At 37.9% G+C, this 21,585-nt stretch overlaps 1 protein-coding gene across 1 annotated transcript in view; it reads left to right on the top strand.

The window, feature by feature from the left end:
• Positions 1–19,941, top strand: part of LOC308631511 (serine palmitoyltransferase 1-like) — a 58,636-nt gene extending 38,695 nt beyond the window's left edge. Inside the window, exons 8-13 of the mRNA XM_081262804.1 lie at positions 2,436–2,525; positions 7,722–7,829; positions 9,225–9,320; positions 9,612–9,708; positions 11,197–11,251; positions 19,794–19,941. Coding sequence (XP_081118930.1) covers positions 2,436–2,525; positions 7,722–7,829; positions 9,225–9,320; positions 9,612–9,708; positions 11,197–11,251; positions 19,794–19,926 — 579 coding nt within the window. The 3' untranslated portion in view covers positions 19,927–19,941. The remainder of the gene's footprint in view (positions 1–2,435; positions 2,526–7,721; positions 7,830–9,224; positions 9,321–9,611; positions 9,709–11,196; positions 11,252–19,793) is intronic.
• Positions 19,942–21,585: the final 1,644 nt, after the last annotated feature.

Raw genomic sequence — 21,585 nt, 5'->3', positions numbered from 1 at the left:
TTAGGATCAGTTTAGAAAAATCTACAGGGAAGCTGGGCCCAATGGTGCACACCTATAATCCCAGACACTCAGGAGGCAGAGGCAGAAGAATCATAAGTTCAAGGCCAGCCTCACTAGTTTAGTGAGATTCTGTCTCAAAAAATAGACTTTTTTTTTTTTAAAGGGCAGTGGGTGTAACTCAGTGGTAAAGTGTCTCTTGGTTCAGTCTCTAGTACTGCAAAACAAACAAAAAAGCTACAGAGAAATTTCTACAATTTCTAAACTTGAAGCCATTTCATTGAATTTCTTTCTATAGATTGTAAAAAAGATCTCTATTATTCTTATTTAGTAATAACATGCTGGCCACCAGATTGAAAAATACTGCCTTGGAAAGTATGACCAAGAATTCAGTGTATTGTAGATTATTTTATTTAGCTAATATTGTACAGATTTGGAAGATGTCATATTCATATTCCATGTGTTTTATAAGATTTCTAATCCGTGGAAGTTTTCATGAATAATGAAAAATAAAATTTCATAGAAGGATTACTTACACATACTGTGCAAGTGAAAAATAACCCTTACTGCAGTATGATTAAGGAAATAGCCTAAAGGATTTAGTTTTTCAAATTATGGCACATTTTTTTAAGCAGTGCCCACATAGGTGTACTGAAACAAAGGATGCTCTATAACAGTGGGAAGAGTTTAAATTGGCACCTACCTCCTAGAAGGTAAGTGGGCAAATATATTCCACTTAGATATCCCCTTAGATTCCCCTTTGACCCATATGTGGGGTGTCACATTTAGAAAATAATCAGAAATGGTGTTAAAGGTTGGTGGGTTTTTTTTTTCCCCACACAAAAAGCAAAATGAGGGAAACTACTTAAATCCAACATTAGAATAGTTAGATTATTTGTGTTATTCCCACAAAGTAGAATATCTCCATTAAAATCATATTTTAAATAATACTAAATAATCTAGAAATGGTCATATTTTTAAAATCAGTTTCTGAAATTATTGCAATATAATTCTAACTTTGAACAAAGTAGTAGACATATACAAAGAGACAAAAATTATCATTGAGTGATGTAAATAGCTAATTTTTAAATTCTTTTTTTTCTTTTTTTTAATATATTTTTTCATTTCTTATGACTCTTACATGAATATTTTAAAATCCTAAGAAAATACTTGGGCTGGAGGTATGGCTCAGTATAATAAAACTTACCTATCGTGTACAAGACCCTGTGTTTAATTCCTAGTCCAGCCAAAAAAAAAAAAAAGGTAAAATAGAACATTTTTTTTTTTTTTTAAGGCAGAATGCCTGCCACCATGGTGAAATAAAGGTGACCTCTTTTCATCATTGACTCCTGATAGATCCATGTTGCTATCTGAGAAGCATTCTGTTTTGAGTTGACTGAATGACAAGATTGAACAACCTTAGTGATGTATAATTTGCTGGACCTCAACTGCCTAAACTGCCCCCTTAAAGCATTGCTGATACTTGAGTTTCTAACTGTCCAATGGAGCAAATGTCTAGAGGCAAGAAACCTTTTGAGTAGGAAGTGAGTTCTAACTCTTATCTGCGGCCACCAGTATTTTTTCATTCAGACACACCTGAAGCATCTACAGATTCTTACCATGTGAAGAATTTATAGTGACCTGCTGTGAGCAGGGTGTTGGGAGATCCATATTATTTGAATAGGCTCTCCATCACCACCCAACCCTCGACATCATTAGACCAAGGTCATAGTTGAGTTTTACTTGGCCCAGTGACAGGTCAGTGGGAGAGTGAGGAAGGACAAGGGTTTTGCTGTACTTTGGTATGTCAGGGAGATCAGAGTTTGTGATTTTTGTTATGACCTTTGATTGTGTAAAAATTGCCATGCACACAAAAGGAAGCAGTTGCATTGCTCTTGGGAGCTGCAGTTTCTCCCATTCCTTTTCCCAGCATTGTTACCAGCATCCTGCCATTCTTGTACCATCTGTACCTCTCCCTGCTTGATGATGATGCTGTTCATCATCATCATCTTCATTATGGTTCTTTTTCTTTTAGGCAAAAATTAAAGACATGGAAATGCACAAATCCTAGCCATATTATTTGATCAGTAGTTTTTACCCATGTAGCCCAGGAATCAGTGCTTCATCATGATATAAAATTTCTCCAGAGTTTCCTTGGGTCCCATCCCAGTCTCTCTGGAGTTGGAGGGTTTCCTTTGTGCTTTAACACAGTTCAAGTGCTGTAAGTATGTGTGAGGTTCCCTAGTCAGTGCTGTGAATGAAAAACATGTCTGAGGGGGAAAAAAAAAAACAGGATCTCAAACATTGAGCTTTAAATTCATTTAGACCATTTTTATTTTATGAATAAATCTTGTGAGGTGAACTTTGTAGGGAGTATGTAACAGATTTTTTTACTTGGAATTACTGAAATTTAAGATAATCTGGTTCTTTTTTTTAAGAATCCTCGCAAGGCTCGTGTAACTCGACGTTTCATTGTAGTAGAAGGATTGTATATGAATACTGGAACTATTTGTCCTCTTCCAGAATTGGTAAGCAACATGTTTATTCATTTTTTAGTATTTATTCATTTATTCATTATTTAGTATTATTTCAGTATTGGATAGTTTGGCAGATGTGCCTTTTGCTTATGACCACATTGAGTGTGTGACATCTACAGTACTTTGCACACTAGCTATCAAAGATATTTTGATCATTCAAGGGAGGCAGATTACTTACATGCTAACATTGGGCTTTAAAAAGTAATCAAAACTTTTTATAAAGCAACTTTATTGCTGGTTGCAGCATTGCACACCTGTAATCCCAGCTATTCATGTGACTGAGGCAGGAGAATCACAAGTTCCAGGCCAGCCCAGGAAACTTAGGCCCAGTCACAAAATAAAATTTTAATAGGGCTGGGGATATAACCTAGTGGTATAGAGCACTTGTCTAGCATGCACAAGGCACCAGGTTCAATCCATAACACCACAGCAACAATTTTTTTAAAAAGTTCTTTTTTAAAACATGTTATTGAGGCACAATTGATGTGTGTGAAATGCACCAACTCTTAGTATACAGTTTGATAATTTTAATAGATTTATATACCTCATCATCACCACCACCACAGCCAAGGTACAGAACATTTCCATCATTCCAGAAAGTTCTCTCATGCTTCTTTGTAGTCAGTGTCTGTTTCTAGTCCCATGCAACCATTGGTATGCTTTTCATTTCTTTAAATTAGTTTGATCTTTATTGAATTTCATGCAAATTAAATAATATGTATGTTATAAAATTCAACTTTATAACCTTGAAAGCAGTGTACTGTTTTTAGAAACCATGATCATTGAGATTTTCCATATCAAAGTAAAATTCACATAACATAAAACTGGCATTTTAAAGTATACAGGTCAGGCTAGGAATGCGGCTCAGTGATAGATTTCTTGCCCGACATGCATTAGGCCCTGGGTTTGACCCCTCCCCCAACACCACCAAAAAAAAAATTAAGTCTGCAGGTTAATGACATTTAGTATACTCACCATGTTGTACAACCATCAACTCCATCAAGTTTCAAAACAATCCATACCTATTAAGCAGTCTATATTCTTCTCTCCCTAACTCCTAGCAACCACCAATCTGCTTTCTGTCTCTATGGATTTACCTAGTCAGAATTCTTTCTATAAATGGCATTATACAACATGAGACCTTTTAAATATGGCTGACTTCATTCACTACTGTGTTTTCAAAGTTCACATACATTTTACTGCTATGTGTCATGTACTTGATTCCTTTTTAATGCTAATCTTTCATTGTGTGAATATATACCACATTGTATCTGTTCATCTTTTAATGACTGGGTTTTTTCCTATCTTTTGTCTATTATGAGTAGGGCTGCCATCAGCAGGATCTTAGGATAAACTGTTTGATTTCCTGAGGAACTGTCACACTGTTCTCCACAGTGACTGCACCATTTTACATTCCCATCAGCAGTGTTCTGATTCTCCACATTCTTACCACCACTTATTTTCTAGGTTGATTTGTTTCTTTTCTTAGCCATCGTAGTATGAAATAGTACCTCATGTGGTTTTGATTTGCATTTTCCAAAAGACTAATGTGTTGAGCCTGTTGTCAGGTACTTATGGGCCATTTTTGTTTATCTTCTTTGGAGAAATATCTGTTCAAATGCTTTGCCCATTTTTTGTTTGGGTTGTCTTTTTGTTATTAAATTATAAGAGCTCTTTTTTATGTTCTGGGTACTAGCCCTTATCATATATATTATTTACAAATATCTTCTCCCATTATATGAAGTTTTGCTTTACTTTTTGATATTGTCTTTTGATGCGCAAAATTTTTAATTTTGATGTGGTACAAGTTAGCTGTTTTGTGTCATATCTAAAAATCTTTTGTCTAATCAAAAGCCATGAAGATGTATTCCTTTTTTCCTTTGAAGAATTTATAGTTTTCACTCATAGTTTTAGGCCTTGGTTTATTTTGAGTTAATTTTTTATATGCTATGCTGTAGTGATCCAACTTTATTCCTTTGTTTGTATATGGTTATCTAGTTATTTGCATTGTTCATTGAAGACTAGTTGTTTCCCATGAAATGGTTTTGGCATTATTGTGAAAAATCAATTGATCAAAGATTCATAAGTTTATTTCTAGACTCTCAATTTTATTACATTCATCTATAAGTTCATTCTTATACCAGTACCACACTGTCTCAACTTTTGTAGCTTTAAAATAAGTTTTTTTTTTTTTAAGAGAGAGGAGAGAGAGAGAGAGAATGAATTTTATTTTTAATATTTATTTTTTAGTTCTCGGCAGACACAACATCTTTTTGTTTTGTATGTGGTGCTGAGGATCAAACCCGGGCCGCACGCATGCCAGGCCAGCGTGCTACCGCTTGAGCCATATCCCCAGCCCTAAAATAAGTTTTGAAAGATTGTTTTAGCTATTTGGGGCCTCTTGAAAGTCCATTTGAATTTTAGGATAAGTTTTTCCATTTCTATAAAGTGATGCCGTGGGATTTTGATAGGATTGCATGAATATGTAGATTACTTTGGAACATGTTGCCATCTTAAGGATATTAAGTCTTTGATCTGTGAGATATATTTCCATTTATTTAGCTCTTTTATAATTTCTTTGATTAATGTTTTGCAATTTTCAGTGAGTAAGCCTTGCTCCTCTTTCATTAAATTTACCACTGAGTGTTTGATTCTTTTTGATTCTATTATAAATGTGATTTTTTTTTTTTTGGATTATTTACTGCATGCTTGTGGAATTACAACTGATTGTACATATTAATGGAGTAGAGTAACATGATATTTCTATACATGTATGCATTGTATAATGTTTTTGTTTTGTGGATCTAATTCAGTATGTAATATGTCATGTTTGGAGAGAGAGAGTTTTATTTCTTCCTTCAATTTGGATTCCCCTGCCCTTTTTTCCCCTTGCTGATTCTGGCTAGAATTTCCACCATGATATTGACTGGTAGTGTTGAAAGTGGACACCCTTGTTTTGTTCCTAATCTGGGAGGAGAAGCTTTCACTATTTCACTATTGAGAATGATGTTAACTATTTTTCATAAGTACCTTTTATCAAGTTGAGGAAGTTCCTTCCTATTCCTAATTTGTTGAGTGTGTTTATCATGAGAAGTTGTTGGATTTTGTAAAATGCATTTTCTGCATTAACTTGTCATGTATTTTTTTTCTTTATTCTGTTAATGTGGTGTTTTACTTGCATTTGAATTCAAAATAAAGGCTTTACATATTATTTATATATTATTATTATTACTACGTAAGTTTTCATTACTTCTTCTGAGAATATAGCTCACTTCTGTGTTGTAGAGCACAAGAAATGTATTTTTCTTCTCCCTATTTCTTGAGAGTATCAAAGACTGATAGGATGATGTCGGGGAGGTGATGGGCCAAAAGGTACTAAAACTGTATGTTACATGGGTATGATCATAAGGTATTGCTGATGAACAAATATACAGTGAAACAAAAATATGAGAACAGACCAAGTATGTGTAAGTATTGATCATGTAAAGATTACATGATGCAACTAATGTTTGATCCTGAGTTTCCTGTTAGTAAGTTTAGCTGATTTCTCTTTTTCTGTGCTAGCACTGTGATATTATTAAATGTTTTCTAAAATATGATTTTTAGAAACTATAAAATATCTCATTCATATTAAAGAATGGGAAAGAGCAGTGTTGAGAAGATGTAATTCTCCCCAAATTAGTTTATTCATTGTTGATGGACATCCAGCCCCTTCAACTCCCCCTCCGAGTTTAACATTGGTTAGCAAGAATAGCCATAAAATTTCAACAATGAAAAACAAATTATCAAAAACTTGTCATATGGGGCACCAAAACAGCTTATATATTTTATGTATTATTTCTGTAGCTTCAGCAGAAAAATTAATTTAATCTAATTAAACTTAAAATTAGAAGTATGATTCTGACCCAAGAACAGATACATAAGTCAGAGGAAGACTTTAGAACTACTGTTCACATTATGTACATAAAAATGTAGTAGCTGATTGCTATATTTAATCCAGTCATGAAACTGATTATATTCAAATTTTATGGGTAAATTAATTATACAATAGAAAAAAAATATCTGTAGACAAACATGCATATATCAGCTTCTAATGGATTATTAGATTGTGTTCTTTTAAACCAGTGAAATAATTAGAAAAGGTACAGATTAATACCCACCTAAGCCTGAAAATAAAGAGAAAAACATTTTGACTAATGAACCATATTAATGAAAACAAGATTCCAAATTAAAGCCACCCATGGAGGAATATCTACATATCCCCAGGAGTTTGTATGTACAGTCAGACCAGTGTATAACAGATGGATTACATGCCTGTACATATAAATATTTTAACATTTACTTTTTAAAAATTTTGATAGATTACATGCCTGTACATATAACTATTTTAACATTTACTTTTTAAAAATTTCGTATTGTGCTGTCTTTTTTATTGAGTTAAATTGGATCATTTTAGAGGTCTAAAGTACACTCAATTCTCATTCACCATAGTTATGTTCTACCAAGTATTGCTACAAACGCTGACATGGGAATGCTGAGCTATGCTACTGAGGCAAATAAGGGTTAAGATTAGGTTTCTGTGAGCCTCTAGTCACAACATTTTTGTCACACTTAAAACACCTTGTTTTAAGTGCGTTTCTGTGTAAAGCCACCATGTTTAATACATAATACATATTGTTTACTCATTCTTCCTGAACCTATAGCCAACAGCCCCTAAAATTCATGCCTGAAAGAAGCTTCTCTGACACAGGTTTTCTCAGGGTACTTCATAGTCTTCTTGCACTTCAACCCTACAACTGGGAGCCATTTTAAATATCAGAATCACCAAGAGAATCACCAAAACAAGAAAAGTGTGGCAATAAGTAATGTCCATGAAAAGGGTACTTGTTAAAAGTATCTGAGCTGAAACAATGACTTATTCAACTTTAGCTAAGAACACAAGTGTCAAATAACTTGAATTCTTCACCACAACACTACACATGCCTGTCTTCTGACACTGTATATGTAAAGAGAGTTGTTGGTTTGGAGATTCCAAGTAAATTTTAACAGGTGAATTTGCAAATATAGGATTCACAAATATTGAGTCAACTGTGCTTACATTTTCAGGTTTAATTTTTTTTCATTGAAATATACTCTGTTTGCTGCTAATCATTAGTATTTTAAAGTTGGATTTTATTTAACACCTAGGTTAAATTAAAATATAAATACAAAGCAAGAATCTTTTTGGAAGAAAGTCTTTCATTTGGAGTCCTTGGGGAGCATGGCCGAGGAGTCACTGAGCACTATGGAATCAGTGTAAGTTCTCCATTTGGGGGAAATTCCCCTCCTATAGGAAACATATGGCTCTATTGTGCTGGGTTTTCATAGACATAAGACAGTGCTTCTCATCCCTGTAGAGGGATGAAACTATGGTCTCTGTCTTCTCACTGAGCCCACAGTGGGTTTGGTCATTCTGGCCAGGGGACCCCAGCTTCCTTCTGGAAGTGGGAGTGTGTGATCTTGACTTTTCATGTCTCTTTCTAGAATCAGTTAAAGTTTGCAATGCATTTACTAAAATCATTAAAAATTGCCTTAGAAGTCCTTTTAAAAGTTTATGATAGTAGTAAAAGGATTTGTCTGGATTTGTTGCAAAGAAGTGAGGAGGGCAGGTAATATGGGGCCATAGACAAAACCGTGTTCTTGAGTTGGTAATGATTATATCTGGGTGATGGGCGTTCTTCATTCTATTCTATTTTTGTATATGCTTGAAACTTTTCATAATAAAAGGTTAACAATCTTTTTTTTTTAAGAGCAAGATTACAGAAGTTTAGCAGGAATGTAGATCTTTGTTGCATCTGTGAATCACTTAAAAACACACCAGATGTGAACTAACTATCAAATTCATTATCAGAGTCCTCAAGATGTAATTACTGAAGATGCCATGTACATACCTATAATTCCAGCTGCTCAGGGGACTGAGGCAAGAGTCTCCAGTTCAAGACCACCTTCAACAACCTAACAAAAGACCTTAACTCAAGGACCAGGAATGCAACTCAGCAGTAGAGTGCCCCTGGGTTCAATTCCAAGTACCACATAAAATAAATTTTTAAAAAAGGAAGAACTTAATTGAACTCCTGCTATATACCCAAATTGGAACTTGATGCTAGGGGATGGAGCAAAAGAAGAGAGAGCAAAAGTACAAGATCAGAAGATGTAGGAACTTAGAGGCCCACAGGGTAGCTAGTTAGGTTTATCACTGCCCAGTTGGTCTGCTTTGGTCAGAAATTCTATTGCCATGATATTTGGAGTTTTGGAGTAATTTCTCAAAAAAAAAAAAAAAAAAAGGTAGATTTAGTTTTTTCTGGGGTAAAAGCCAGTTAGCCCACTGTTTTAGCAGTGGAAAAAGCTTATTTTGTAAACTATATTTTTAACATTAAACAGCTTCAGATTTCATCTTTTAATTTACTTTTCCGCTTTGAGCTAAGTGTGAATGCATGATGAAATAGCAGAAAAGTGTAAAATGAGACACTTCAGAGAAGACCATAAAACTGTGATTCTTATAGCAATAGATTTAATACATTTTTGTATCTTTTTTTACTCTTTTATTTTCATGTAGGTAGCTTGTTTGAGTTCATATATTTACAGACATAATTAACACTGAAGTTTTATCTCCATGGAGGAATAACTATCACTTTCTCCTGATTTTCTCAGATTGATGATATTGATCTTATCAGTGCCAACATGGAGAATTCACTTGCTTCCATTGGAGGTTTCTGCTGTGGCAGGTCGTTTGTAATTGACCATCAGGTAAGCCTTTCTTAAAAACAAGCAAAATCTGACACTGGTTGCTTCATTGTCACCTCAGAATAATACAGAATTTTACTCTCAATTTACCAGTTTTTATTTAAAAGCCAATTTTTTAAGACTCTCTCAATACCTTTAGGAATTATCTCCCTTTTAACAAGTCTTTGTATGGATTACTCGTGGCTGAATCTTACCCCTTCACCACATGTGGAGACACTGTTCAGTAGATAGTGTCAAGATCCAAATATTTACCCAAAGAAATATGTGTGATGCTTCTGACTTATTTCTTCTTAGCGACTCTCCGGTCAGGGATACTGCTTTTCGGCTTCATTACCTCCTTTGTTGGCTGCTGCTGCCATTGAAGCCCTCAACATCATGGAAGAGAATCCAGGTACAATCTTTTAAACTCAGGTTATTTTAACTATGTTACTGGCTTGGTTTTTGGAGGAATTAGCTAAAGGAAATTATTTACCAAAATAAAATTTAGGCTCCGAATTACATTTCAGGTTGAACATCACTAGTCTGAAAATCTGAAATCCAGAATTCAGTATTTTTTGAGGATAGACATGCACATTTCAGGTTTTCAAATTAGGGAATCTCAATCAGTAAGTTTTATGTAAGTATTACAAAATTCAAAAAACTCTTGAAATCTGAAATGTTCCAAGCATTTTGAATGAGGGGTTCTCATTCTGTATCTGGCAATTATAGGAAGAATGACAGTGAAGAAGTTGTCCCTGCCTCAAAGGTATGGACCAGAGCTTCTGTCCTAGGCTTGGAGATGGAGCCAAAGGATGGCTGGCTGCTGTAGCTAGAGAAGATGCCCAGAGGAGGGGGGTTACATTAGTGCTGGCCTAGACGTTGTCATTCACGTAAATTTTCCAGTCACTGTTTGGTTTATAGTTTTTTAAGAAATTAACCAGAATGTGCTGCTCTTTGGTATTTCTGAATTTATAACTATTTTAGTTTTTTCTTTCAGCCTTTGAATCATCAGCTAGTACTGAGGCCAAGCCTGGTTTACCAATAGCTTACTTAGCAGAATAAAAGTCAACAGAGAATTTAAAGTGTGGTCTTTGGCTGTAGTAGTACCACCTTACCAAAACTAAAACAAAAGGAGAAGCAGGCCTGATACCTGGCATGCCTGAATCTTCAGTGTTGACATTAATTCAGAGAATGAGAAGATATGAGTCAAATTTGTGCATACATTCAGAAGCTTACTTATGAGGTGGCCTGACTACTCTGCTTCCTGGTCAGATACTTTTGTTTTTGAATTTTCCTTAAATTAAAAAAAATTTTTTTTTAAATGTTATAGTTGACTTTTTTTTAACCAAATAATTTAGAATAAAGAAATAAGTAGTAGATTTGTACACTTTTATTTTTTGCTGTGTTATCTGTAGAATCTTGGAATAACAAGAGTAGTTGTTTTACTCAAAATCGTCATTCCAGATTTTGCTGAAAGTGGAGTGTCCGAGTGAGAAGAGGCCAGGTAATAGGTGCCAAAGACAAAGTTCAAGCTCTCAGAGGAGTGCTAATACTGGCTCAGTGATACTAATTAAAAAGACCTGCAGCATTTTAAATTGATGCACTTGAACTGGGCCTTTAAAAATATTTTAAGGTTGGGCTGGGGATGTGGCTCAAGCGGTAGCGCGCTCGCCTGGCATGCGTGCGGCCAGGGTTCGATCCTCAGCACCACATACAAAGATGATGTGTCCGCCAAAAAAACTAAAAATAAATATTAAAAAAATGCTCGCTCGCTCGCTCTCTCGCTCTCTCTCTCTCCCTCTCTCGTTCTCTCTCTGTCTCTCACCTCTCTTTAAAAAAAATATTTTTTTTTTTTTAGGTTATACTACCAAATGTTGTTTTTTTTTTTTTTTTCATTTAGGTATTTTTGCAGTGCTGAAGAAAAAGTGCCAGCAAATTCATAAAGCTTTACAAGGGTAAGTGATATAATTTTCAGCCAACATAATTATCTGTACCATACTTAAACAACAAATGAAAAGTTTAAAATTTGACCACATTGCAGCCGAGAAACCAAAAACAGCTCACTCAGCTGTTTATTATAGGTATAAAACTGGGGCAACTTTTCTGTCATTGTTTTAAAGAATCATGCCTTTGTTTTTATAAACAACATATTAGAGCAATACAGAAGATAAAAATAACAGTCCAGCATCTTCCCACAAGAAATCACCAAGGTAAACACTGTAATATTGCTCTTAATCTTTTTTTTTTTTTTTTTTTAAAAGAGAGAGTGAGAGAGGAGAGAGAGAGAGAGAGAGAATTTTTAATATTTATTTTTTAGTTCTCGGCGGACACAACATCTTTGTTGGTATGTGGTGCTGAAGATCGAACCCGGGCCGCACTCACGCCAGGCGAGCGCGCTACCGCTTGAGCCACATCCCCAGCCCATATTGCTCTTAATCTGCACAGATAAAGAGTGTTAAGTGTTATGTCACTGAATGGCACCTAGTTCCTCCTGCCCATGTTACTTTTTAATAAACTAAGTTTTATTTTAAATTAAGACATGAAAAAGAAATGAAATTGCAGTGAGTGTTACATGTGTTTGTTTTCTTTTTATAAAAAGTAAAAATTGCAGAGGAACAGTTCTTTAAGATTCCTCTTGAGAAAAAAATTAAGGTTGGTGACATCTTCACGCTGATTTCTGGTCTCATAGGAAATGATCTCACACTGCCTGAGGGTTTCCTTGTTGCCTCCTATGGCATAGTGCCTCTTCAGTTGTGGAAGTCTTTCTCGGTTGCGCCATATGGAAACCAGGGACTGCTGAAAGAAAAGGGGAGTAGGTAAAGGAGTAGATTGCAGCTGTTCCAGATAAAGTAGGGCAGAGACAATTAGAATTCTGGGTGTGTCTGTGATAGTAGCAGAAGTTAGTCTTGCATGATTCATGCTGGAGGGATATTACTTGTTGATTCCAGTTGCATTGGTTCCTGAAATATTAATATGCCAGCACACTGCAGGATGCTGGGAGACCTGCACATTCATCATGCACACCTCAGATGTCCTTCACTGTGTTCCTTTCCAGAGTCCAGGCCTCCATCTCCCCCAGCTCTGTCCTGTCTTTTATTCTCTCTGAAATTCCTTTTTGTGGGCAACCTAACCACATTGCTGTCACTTAGTCTTCCCCATTTTCCAGCCCCTGCTCTACTATATACAAGTCATTGCAGGCCCTTTATCTTTCTTAAGGACTGAGCACCACTGGTTGTCCACTCTGCCTTATCATCAGTCCCTCCCCTCTGCTGAGTTATTTCAGTAACATTCAAGTCCTCTCGACCCTCGTATCCGTAAACTCCCTGTACTCATGGCCCCACATTTCCCTCTAGCATATCTACCCCATTTCTTGGTTAGCTAATCTTCTCAAGATTTGTGTGTGCTTTCTCTACATTCTCATTTCTCACTTCTACTAGAAACCTACTGCTGAGACCTGGCTTTTACTCTTAACCAGTCCTGTGGAGGTCCGGTCCCCACTGGCCGTTACTGTGATACAACACCCACCAGGTTTGTCTTATGTCGCCATGGTTTTCACACAGGTGACCACTCTTTCCTTCTTGAGATTCTGCCACACCACATTTGTGGGTTTCCTTCTACAGCTTTGAATTGTATTATCTTTGTCTCCTTTAAAGGCTTTCTTCAAAACCCTGCTCTTTAGGACTTTGTTGCTGGCCCTCTTTTCTTTCATTACCGTCTTAGGGTTTTTTTTTTTTTTTTCGTCTTAGGGTTTTTTGCCTTCTTCCTTACCTGAAGTTTTAAATTGTTTCATGACCCCCGTGTGTGGACAAATCAAAATTTTGTTTCTCTCTGCTACACTTTGGGACTCCAGGTCTTACATCTACTCACCTACTCAGTAGCAACACTTGGAGACTCTCCCAAGTACCTCATACTAAACACATGCTGAAAGAGAGGTAGAAGGGACAACAGATGAAACAGAAGTCTGAGGCCAGTGTGACAAGAGGGGAGAAGTAGGGAAAGCCATGGAAGGTGAGGGCCAGGTGATGACCTTGTTGGCCATGGCTCAGGCACGACGGCAATGCATGAAAGAGTGGTACGGCACAACTAGATTTAAGTCATGACATAATTACTCTTGTGTAGTGTGAAATAATATATTGTACTGTAATAAGAACAGAAGCAAGGAGACTAGTTAAGAGATTGATGCAGGCAGAAGGTGGTGTTGAGTTTCACCTCCATAGTAGCAGTTAAAAGTGTTTGAGTTCTGGATATATTTGAAGAGGAATCCACTCTGTCTGCCAGAAGTTCAAATGCAGGGTGAGTGAGAAAGAAGATTCGAGGTTGATCTTAAGGTTTTTGGACTGAGCAACAAAATGGAGTAGCTGATAAGTGAATGCATAGAACTAGAAGAAATATTTGGTGGGGAAATTCAGTGTTGAATGTATTAAGCTTAGCATGCTCATCAGACTTCCAGTAGAGAATGGTATTTGGATACACAAGTTTGAGAATGAGTCCTGAGCTTGAAGCCATTAGCATAGAGATACTGTTTAAGACATTTCAGTGTGAAGAAGTCAAAAACACAGCCAAGGAGATCGAGTCAGGAAAAGGCAGAGCAGAAGAGGCCAACTGAAGAAGGTGGTTTGTAGGTCAGCATGCAGCGTGCTGCTTCTGACAGTCCTGGCAGGTCCCCAAACGTTGATGAGTCTTTGATTTCATAATATGGAGTTTACTGTGACAGTGAGCACTTCAGGAGGGGTGGGATGCCTGGTAGCAGGAGGCTCCTCAGAAACTGGGAAGAACGGGATTGAACACAAAGTAGATGACAATTTTTATCAGTTTTCTATAAAAAGCAACAGAAACTGGACAGTGGCCACAGGAAGAAACTGGAGTCAAGAGAAGATGAGTAAGGACAGCTTCAGAAACATCCAGATGACACATCCTTTTTTCTAGTGATTTATAGGGCAGCCACCATCATAGACATTTCCCATTTGTACATAGGTCTGCTTTTGATCCGTCTCTTCCATTTATTGGTTTATTTGCTCAATTCTGTTTTTGTTACTATATTTGCTTTTATTACTGTCTTAGTTTTGGAATACAGTTTTCTCCAAAATTATTACTGGCATTTTGATTGGAATTGTATTAATTTTTTTCAGTACTATGGAGGGAATTGTCACCCATGAACATCATCTATTCATTTAACTCTTCCTTTGTGTTCTTTAATGGAATTTAAATATTTTCCTCCAGAAAGGCCCTTGTATCTTTATGAGACCTTTAAAGAAAATATCTAGGGGGCTGGGGTTGTTGCTCAGTGGTGGAGCACTCAAATAGCATGTGTGAGGCCCTGGGTTTGATCCTCAGCACCACATAAAAATAAGTAAATAAAATAAAGGTACTGTGTCCAACTATAACTAAAAAAAAGTATTAAAAAAAAAAAAGAAAATGTCTAGACTATCTGTAGATTTTGTTGCTATTGTGAATGGGGTTGTGCTTTATATTTGCTACTTGGCTATTGCTGATATGTAAGAATATGATTTTTAAAATTGATATTGTGTCCTATAGTTTGTTTCATTGTGTTGTAATGATGTACATAGAAGTCCTGTTATCTGCAATAATGGTTTTCTGTCTTTCCCAATTCTTATACATCTTCTTTTATTGGATTGGTCTGGTCTGTGCAGAAAGAGCAGGCATCCTCCTCTTATTCCCTGTGTAGAAGCTTTGTCACTCTTGCTCAACAAGAGCTTCATGGAGCCACAGAGAAGAAAAGGCTCCGCGGTTTGTTTCTTTAGAGTCGGGTAGCCCCCATCCTTAAAGGATATCTAGGCCTGGGACCTCTTGTTGTTTGGGATAGTCTGTGATTATCTCTCCTTTGTCTCTGTTATTTCCCCCTTTTTATTTTGTGTTTCCCTCTTGTCCATTTTCAGAATGATCTTTCCACAATCTTCCCTATAGCAAGTTATTTTGGGGCTCTCTATATTTTTATTGTAGTTATTTTTTTTTCATTAATTTCTTTCGTTTTATCACTCTTGTTTCATTACGTTGTCTTTTGTTTTCTTTTTAATTTCTCCACTTGACTCACTCTTGTCATCTCTGAGATAGAGTTGGGGAGAATTCAGCAGCCCGTGCTGGTTTGCCTTTGTTTCAGAAACTTATAGGTTCCTCATCCCTTGTGAAAGACAGTGATTGGCATCTAGCTTTCTCCCTAGCTTGTGAGCATGCCAAGAGGCTGTAACTGCTTTGTTGATTGCCCTGAGCTCAAACCTAGCCCAGGGCTTGGGATTTACCTATTTGGATAAAATGAAACATTTGCCAAACTTGTTTTTTGAAGCCTCTATATTAGGCTCTTAAAAATTCTCGGTTTCGGGGTTTGAGCAACACTCTGTCCATTTGGGTTCCCCCATCCCCTTTTTATTGGCACATTATAATTATACATAACAGTGGGATTTGTTATAATATGTTCGTGCACGCACACAATATAACAGTATAATTAGATCAGTTTCATTCCCCAGTACCTCCCCTCCCTCCCCCATCCCCTTCTTCTATTCTACTGGCCTCCCTTCTATTTTTTTAAATTTGTTCTAATTAGTTATACGTAACAGTAGAATACATTTTGACACATTGTATACAAATTGAAGGCAGCTTTTCATTCCTCTGGCAGATGGTGCAGAGTCACTCCAGTAGTGTAACCATATAGGTAATAGTGTCTGTCTAATTCTACTGTCCTTCACAGCCCCACAGTCCCACCCGGTGCCCTCACTCCCCTCTGCACAATCCAAAGTCCCTTCACTCTTCTCTATCTCTCCCCCCACTGCGAATCAGCATCCACTTATCAGAGAAAATATTTGGCCTTTGGTTTTTTGGGATCAGCTTATTTTACTTAGCATGATGTTCTCTGGTTCCATGCATTTACCTATAAATGCCATAATTTCATTCTTCTTTAAGACTGACTAATATTTCATTGTGTATATATACCACATTTTCTTTATCCATTCATCTGTTGAAGGGCATCTGGGTTGGTTCCTAATTTAGCTATTGTGAATTGAGCTGCTATAAACATTGATGTGGCTGTTTCACTGTTATATGCTGATTTTTAAGTCCTTTAGGTATAAAATGAGGAGTGGGATAGCTGGGTCAATTCTAAGTTTTCTGAGGAATCTCCATACTGCTTTCCAGAGTGGTTGTACCAATTTGCAGTCCCACCAGCAGTGTGTGAGTGTACCCTTTTCCCCCCACATCCTCACCAGCACTTGCCATTCTGACTAGAGTAAGATGAAATCTTTAAGTAGTTTTGATTTGCATTTCTCTAATTGCTAGAAATAATTAACATTTTTCCATATGTTTGTTTATCAGTTGTATTTCTTCTTCTGTGAAGTATCTGTGCAGTTCCTTAGCCCATTTATTGAATGCGTTATTTGGGGGGTTTTGGTGTTAAGTTTTTTGAGTTCTTTGTATATCCTAGAGATGAGTGCTCTATCTGAGGTGCATGTGGTAAAGTTTTTTTGTTTTTTTTTTTTTTTTTCCCATTCTAAGACTCTCTCTTCGTGTTACTGATTGTTTCCTGTGCTGAGAAGAAGCTTTTTAGTTTGAATCCATTGCGTTTATTGGTTCTTAATTTTACTTCTTACACTTTAGGAATCTTGTTAAAGAATCAGGTCCTGGGCTGGGGATGTGGCTCAAGTGGTAGCGCGCTCGCCTGGCATGCGTGCAGCCCGGGTGCAATCCTCAGCACCACATACAAACAAAGATGTTGTGTCCGCCGAGAACTAAAAAATAAATATTAAAAAAAATTCTCTCTCTCTTTCTCACTCTCCTCTCTCACTCTCTCTTTAAAAAAAAAAAAAAAAAAAAGAATCAGGTCCTAATCCAACATGATGAAGATTTGGACCTATATTTTCTTCTATTAGGCATAAGGTGTCTGTTCTAGGGCCTATGTCTTTGATCCACTTTGAGTTGATTTTTGTGCAGGGTAAGAGAGAGGTTTAATTTCATTTTGCTACATATGGATTTCCAGTTTTCCCAGCACCACTTGTTGAAGAAGCTACCTTTTCTCCAATGTAGGTTTTTGGCGCCTTTGTCTAGTATTTATATGTGTTTGTCTCTGTGTCTTCTATTTTGTCCATTGGTCTACATGTCTATTTTGGTGCCAAAACAATGCCAATTTTGTTACTGTTGCTCTGTAATATAGTTTGGCTTCTGGTACTGTGATGCCTCCTGCTTCACTCTTCTTGCTAAGGATGGCTTTGTCTATTCTGGGTCTCTTATTTTTCCAAATGAATTTGATGATTGCTTTTGTCTATTTGATTTTAGTTAAACTCACTTGATTTTTCTCTTCTAGTGACAGAGATAGGCCATGCTATTTCATTTCTTCTCCCACCAGTCTCTGCCCTACGCACCACAGAAGCTGAGCACATTTGGTCAAAGTACAAACTAGATTTGGGCTTCAGGTGCCTTGTATATGTTGAGCAGAGGCCAGGCTATTTGATTTATGTGAAATATTTTAAAAAGTAATTTTTAAAGTTCTCCTCTGAGAAAACATGATCAAGAAAATTGATAAAATTCACATAGGAAGTAGATTGAAAGCACATTGCTTAATTTCTATATTAGTATAAGAACTAATCTTGAAGGTTTCCCCACACTTCAGATCCCTAGATTCTAAAATTCCATGAATCAGACCTGCAGCCTGTTTTTAAAGAGAGGTTCTGGTATGATGTATTACATTTAAGGAAAGGAGACACAAATTAGTAATGTTCAAGGGTAGATTGAAAGACAGATGAAATTAGCGTCCAGCATCTCACGTGATTCCTACCACCTATCAGCTGTGCTATAGCTAACTACAATAAAGTACATCACTACAATAAAATACCTGAGACGAGTTAGAAAGGGAAGAGGTTCATTATGGCCCACAATTTCAGAATTCCAGCCAGTGATCCATAGCCCCATTCTTTGGGCCTTTGGAGAAGCGGTTTGCATGGCAGAACAAACCACTCACCTCATGAGCCAAGAAACAAGAGGCAGAGACTTGGACCCCTCCAGTGGTGGGGAAGTCCTTCTCTCCAGGCCCCATCTCCTAAGGTCCACACGTCTCCCATCGGTGCTCCCCTGGGCCCCAGGCCATTAACACGGTGCTCCCCCCTCTCTGGGGGAGACTTTATCCATACAATAGCAGTAGTCCCAAACCAAGAAAATTCAAGTGTACCACTGAATGCTTTTTAAGATCTTTTCAAAGAGAAAAAATAAATCTAAGCAAAACAGACTAAATCAAAGCAATCTCAAATATTTGGCCAAATTCCAGATAGACATATGTCACCAAAACTCAAACAATGTTTTTTTATTATAGGATAAAATGGACTTTTAAGGGCTGGGGTTGTGGCTTAGTGGTAGAGTGCTCCCCTAGTGCAGGTGAAGCATTGGGTTTGATCCTCAGCACCACATAAAAATAACTGAAAATAAAGGCATTGTGTCCACCTATAACTAAAAAAATATTTTTTAAAAAATGGACTTTAAGTGAACCTGACTAAATAATATGGCATGGGGTTCTCATGATAATCAAGGGTAGATTGAAAGCTACCCTTGAAAGTCATAATCATTTTAAAATATAGAATTTTAATCCCAAAAAAGTTGTTTCTGCTGTTAATACCAAGAAAGAAGAAAATCTTAATCCAAGTAAATTTTTTAAACAAATCATGCATATAAGAAGGAAATTTTTAGGGCCTGGGGATGTGGCTCAAGTGGTAACATGCTCACCTGGCAAGCACGGGGCGCTGGGTTCGATCCTGAGCACCACATAAAATAAAATGAAGATGTTGTGTCCACCAAAAACTGAAAAATAAATATTAAAAAATTCTCTCTCTTCTCTCTCTCTCTCTCTCTTTAAAAAAAAAAGGAAATTTTTAATCTTACTGCAGTCAAAATATGTTTATTAATGTCAGGAATCATTCCTATAATTTATAATAGAGAAGATACATGCCTCTCTATTATAAATAAGCAAGGAAGCATCACATTATAAGTTGTAATAAGTAAGAAGTAGTCAAACAGGATAAATAGAAAATGGTAGAACGGACCCTTCCCTGAAGTGAGTGCTGAGGAAACAGACCCCCTCTAGAGACAACACGGGAGTGGGCCTGGCATGCGCAGTGCTGTAGTGGGAGTAGAGAGCAGAGCAGAGCAGGTGAGGTGATGATGGACCACGCCCAGGGAACCTGGGAGGAGGTGTCTGGCAGGAAGGGAGCACATGAGCCTCCCACTGGGAGGCTAGAAACAGGACAGACAGGAGGCCACTGCGTCCTCCTGGGATCAGGGAGCTTTTCTCACAGTCCCGCACTCACAGAACTGGCTTTGTGAGCATTTTCTTACCCTGGGAAGCACTGCCCAAAGCGCGGGTTCACACCACACAGTGCTTCCATCAGAATCATAAATTCTGTTCTGTTCATTCGGCCTTGACAATGGACTTTTAAAATTATTTATGTATGAGAAAGCTCTGAGCCTAGAAGGGATTAATGGGGGTATGTGTGTTTCCTTCTTCAGCATTTCTGGATTAAAAGTGGTGGGGGAGTCCTTCTCTCCAGCATTTCACCTACAACTGGAAGAGAGCACTGGGTCTCGAGAGAAAGATGTGAAACTACTTCAGGAAATCGTGAATCAGGTCAGTATTCACTGACTCAAGTGAACCTCCCCACCTCTTCCACCCTCACTTCTAGCAATGTTCTGTGTCATTTTTCAGAAAGACCTCCTTGCCCCAAGAAACAGGGTATATCAGAAGCTGCTGGTCACCACACTCGGCATGTGGATAGTCCCAGCTGAGTCATAGTGTCCCTCTAGGGACAGGCCACAGGCCCGCACTCCCATTGGGTCAATTCAGCTCCCACTGAAGTTGGGCATTCAGGCCACATTTTATTTAAATACACTCACCTTATCCCCTAAATAATTAGCTTTGCAGAAAGCTCTCACAGGCTGGCAGACATTCTGGTTGGGAGGCATTATATGCAATTCCCAAACATTCTGGGACAGCTACTGACATGGGGCAAACACCCCACCCCCACCCCCCAACACACACACACACACACACACACACACACCTCTGCACCTCGCCTTTCTGGTAGCTGGAAGACAGCCCATCATCGTCATCCTGAAATCATAATTCTCCCCTAATCAGAAAGGAAGAAGGAAGTCCTCTGTAATCTTTCTAATTTGGGAGATGCATTTAAATTTATCTCCTGAAAATCATTTTTCTTCTGATTACGACTTAGACATTGAGAGTAAGCAACCACTTAGGAAAGCTGCAGTACTGCCTCTCCTGAGCCCTCCTCCTCACTGTCCTCTGAGCTATCCTCCTCCTCTGTAAGACCCATCCCTTGGTCCTGCAGCACCATGAGCATGTGCCCCTGGCTATCAGTTTGCTTCCCAAAGCAAAGGAAGACCTTTTTTTTTTTTTTTTTTAAGAAAAAGAAAACAGCAAAGAAAGCCTGTGAAGTCACTCAGGGGCAGCTTGGGCTTCCACTGTATTTTTCTAGTTGCCAGGAACTTAGAAAGCCATCCCAGATTAACTGGAGAAGCCGTTCCCCCACCTCTTGAGAGGATGAGGGCTTTGTCTACCAAAGTTAAGAATAGATGCACTTGAAGACTTTAGTCAGCTGTTTTCAAACTTGAGAAGAAAATCATCTGCTAGACAAATGATCATTTGGGACCACATTATAATGGGAACTGCCTGGTTTCAGTGGAAGGTCCCTGCACTAGAGCCAGCAAACCTGCATGATGGCGGTTACCATCAGAGGTGGGCCTGCAGGACCCCAGTGTCCCTTCACGAATCACTCGGCATTTGTGTAGGGTACTTAAAGCCCAGTGTAAGAGTAATTATGTCTGCTCTTTGGACCTCTGCCGTTCTCCCCACATAGTTTGAGAAAAATCTTGGTCCTAATCGTTGCCATGGCAACAGCAACATCTGTAGTGCATCCAATCTGGAGGATATTTCAGGCGCAGAACCTGATCAGACAGGAACGGGTCCCCATCCTGGGTGCAAGCAGGAGAGTAGAAAGAGGCTTTCCTGGGGTGACACCTGCCTGTTCTGTCTTCTTAGAAAGCAGAGAGCACCAAGCTTGTACAGGTGGAGCTGAGGGCCTGGAAATGTGGTGTGAGGATTATGGGGATTCGGTTAGCAGAGCAGCCAGGAAAGAGAGGTATAAGGCATTAGCAGGGAGATAACTGCGGTGTGCAGAGGGTTAAAGCAGCATCGGAAACACAACCTGCCACTAGGTATTCCAGAGAGCCCTCTGGTATGTGCGACTTTGACTACTGATTGTTAAAAGCCAACAGAGCACCA

Source organism: Spermophilus citellus, assembly GCF_964194105.1.
Source record: "Spermophilus citellus genome assembly, chromosome: 12".
Classification (NCBI taxonomy): domain Eukaryota; kingdom Metazoa; phylum Chordata; class Mammalia; order Rodentia; family Sciuridae; genus Spermophilus; species Spermophilus citellus.
The sequence above is the reverse complement of the archived record's forward strand: the minus strand, read 5'-3'. Positions and strand labels throughout refer to the sequence as shown.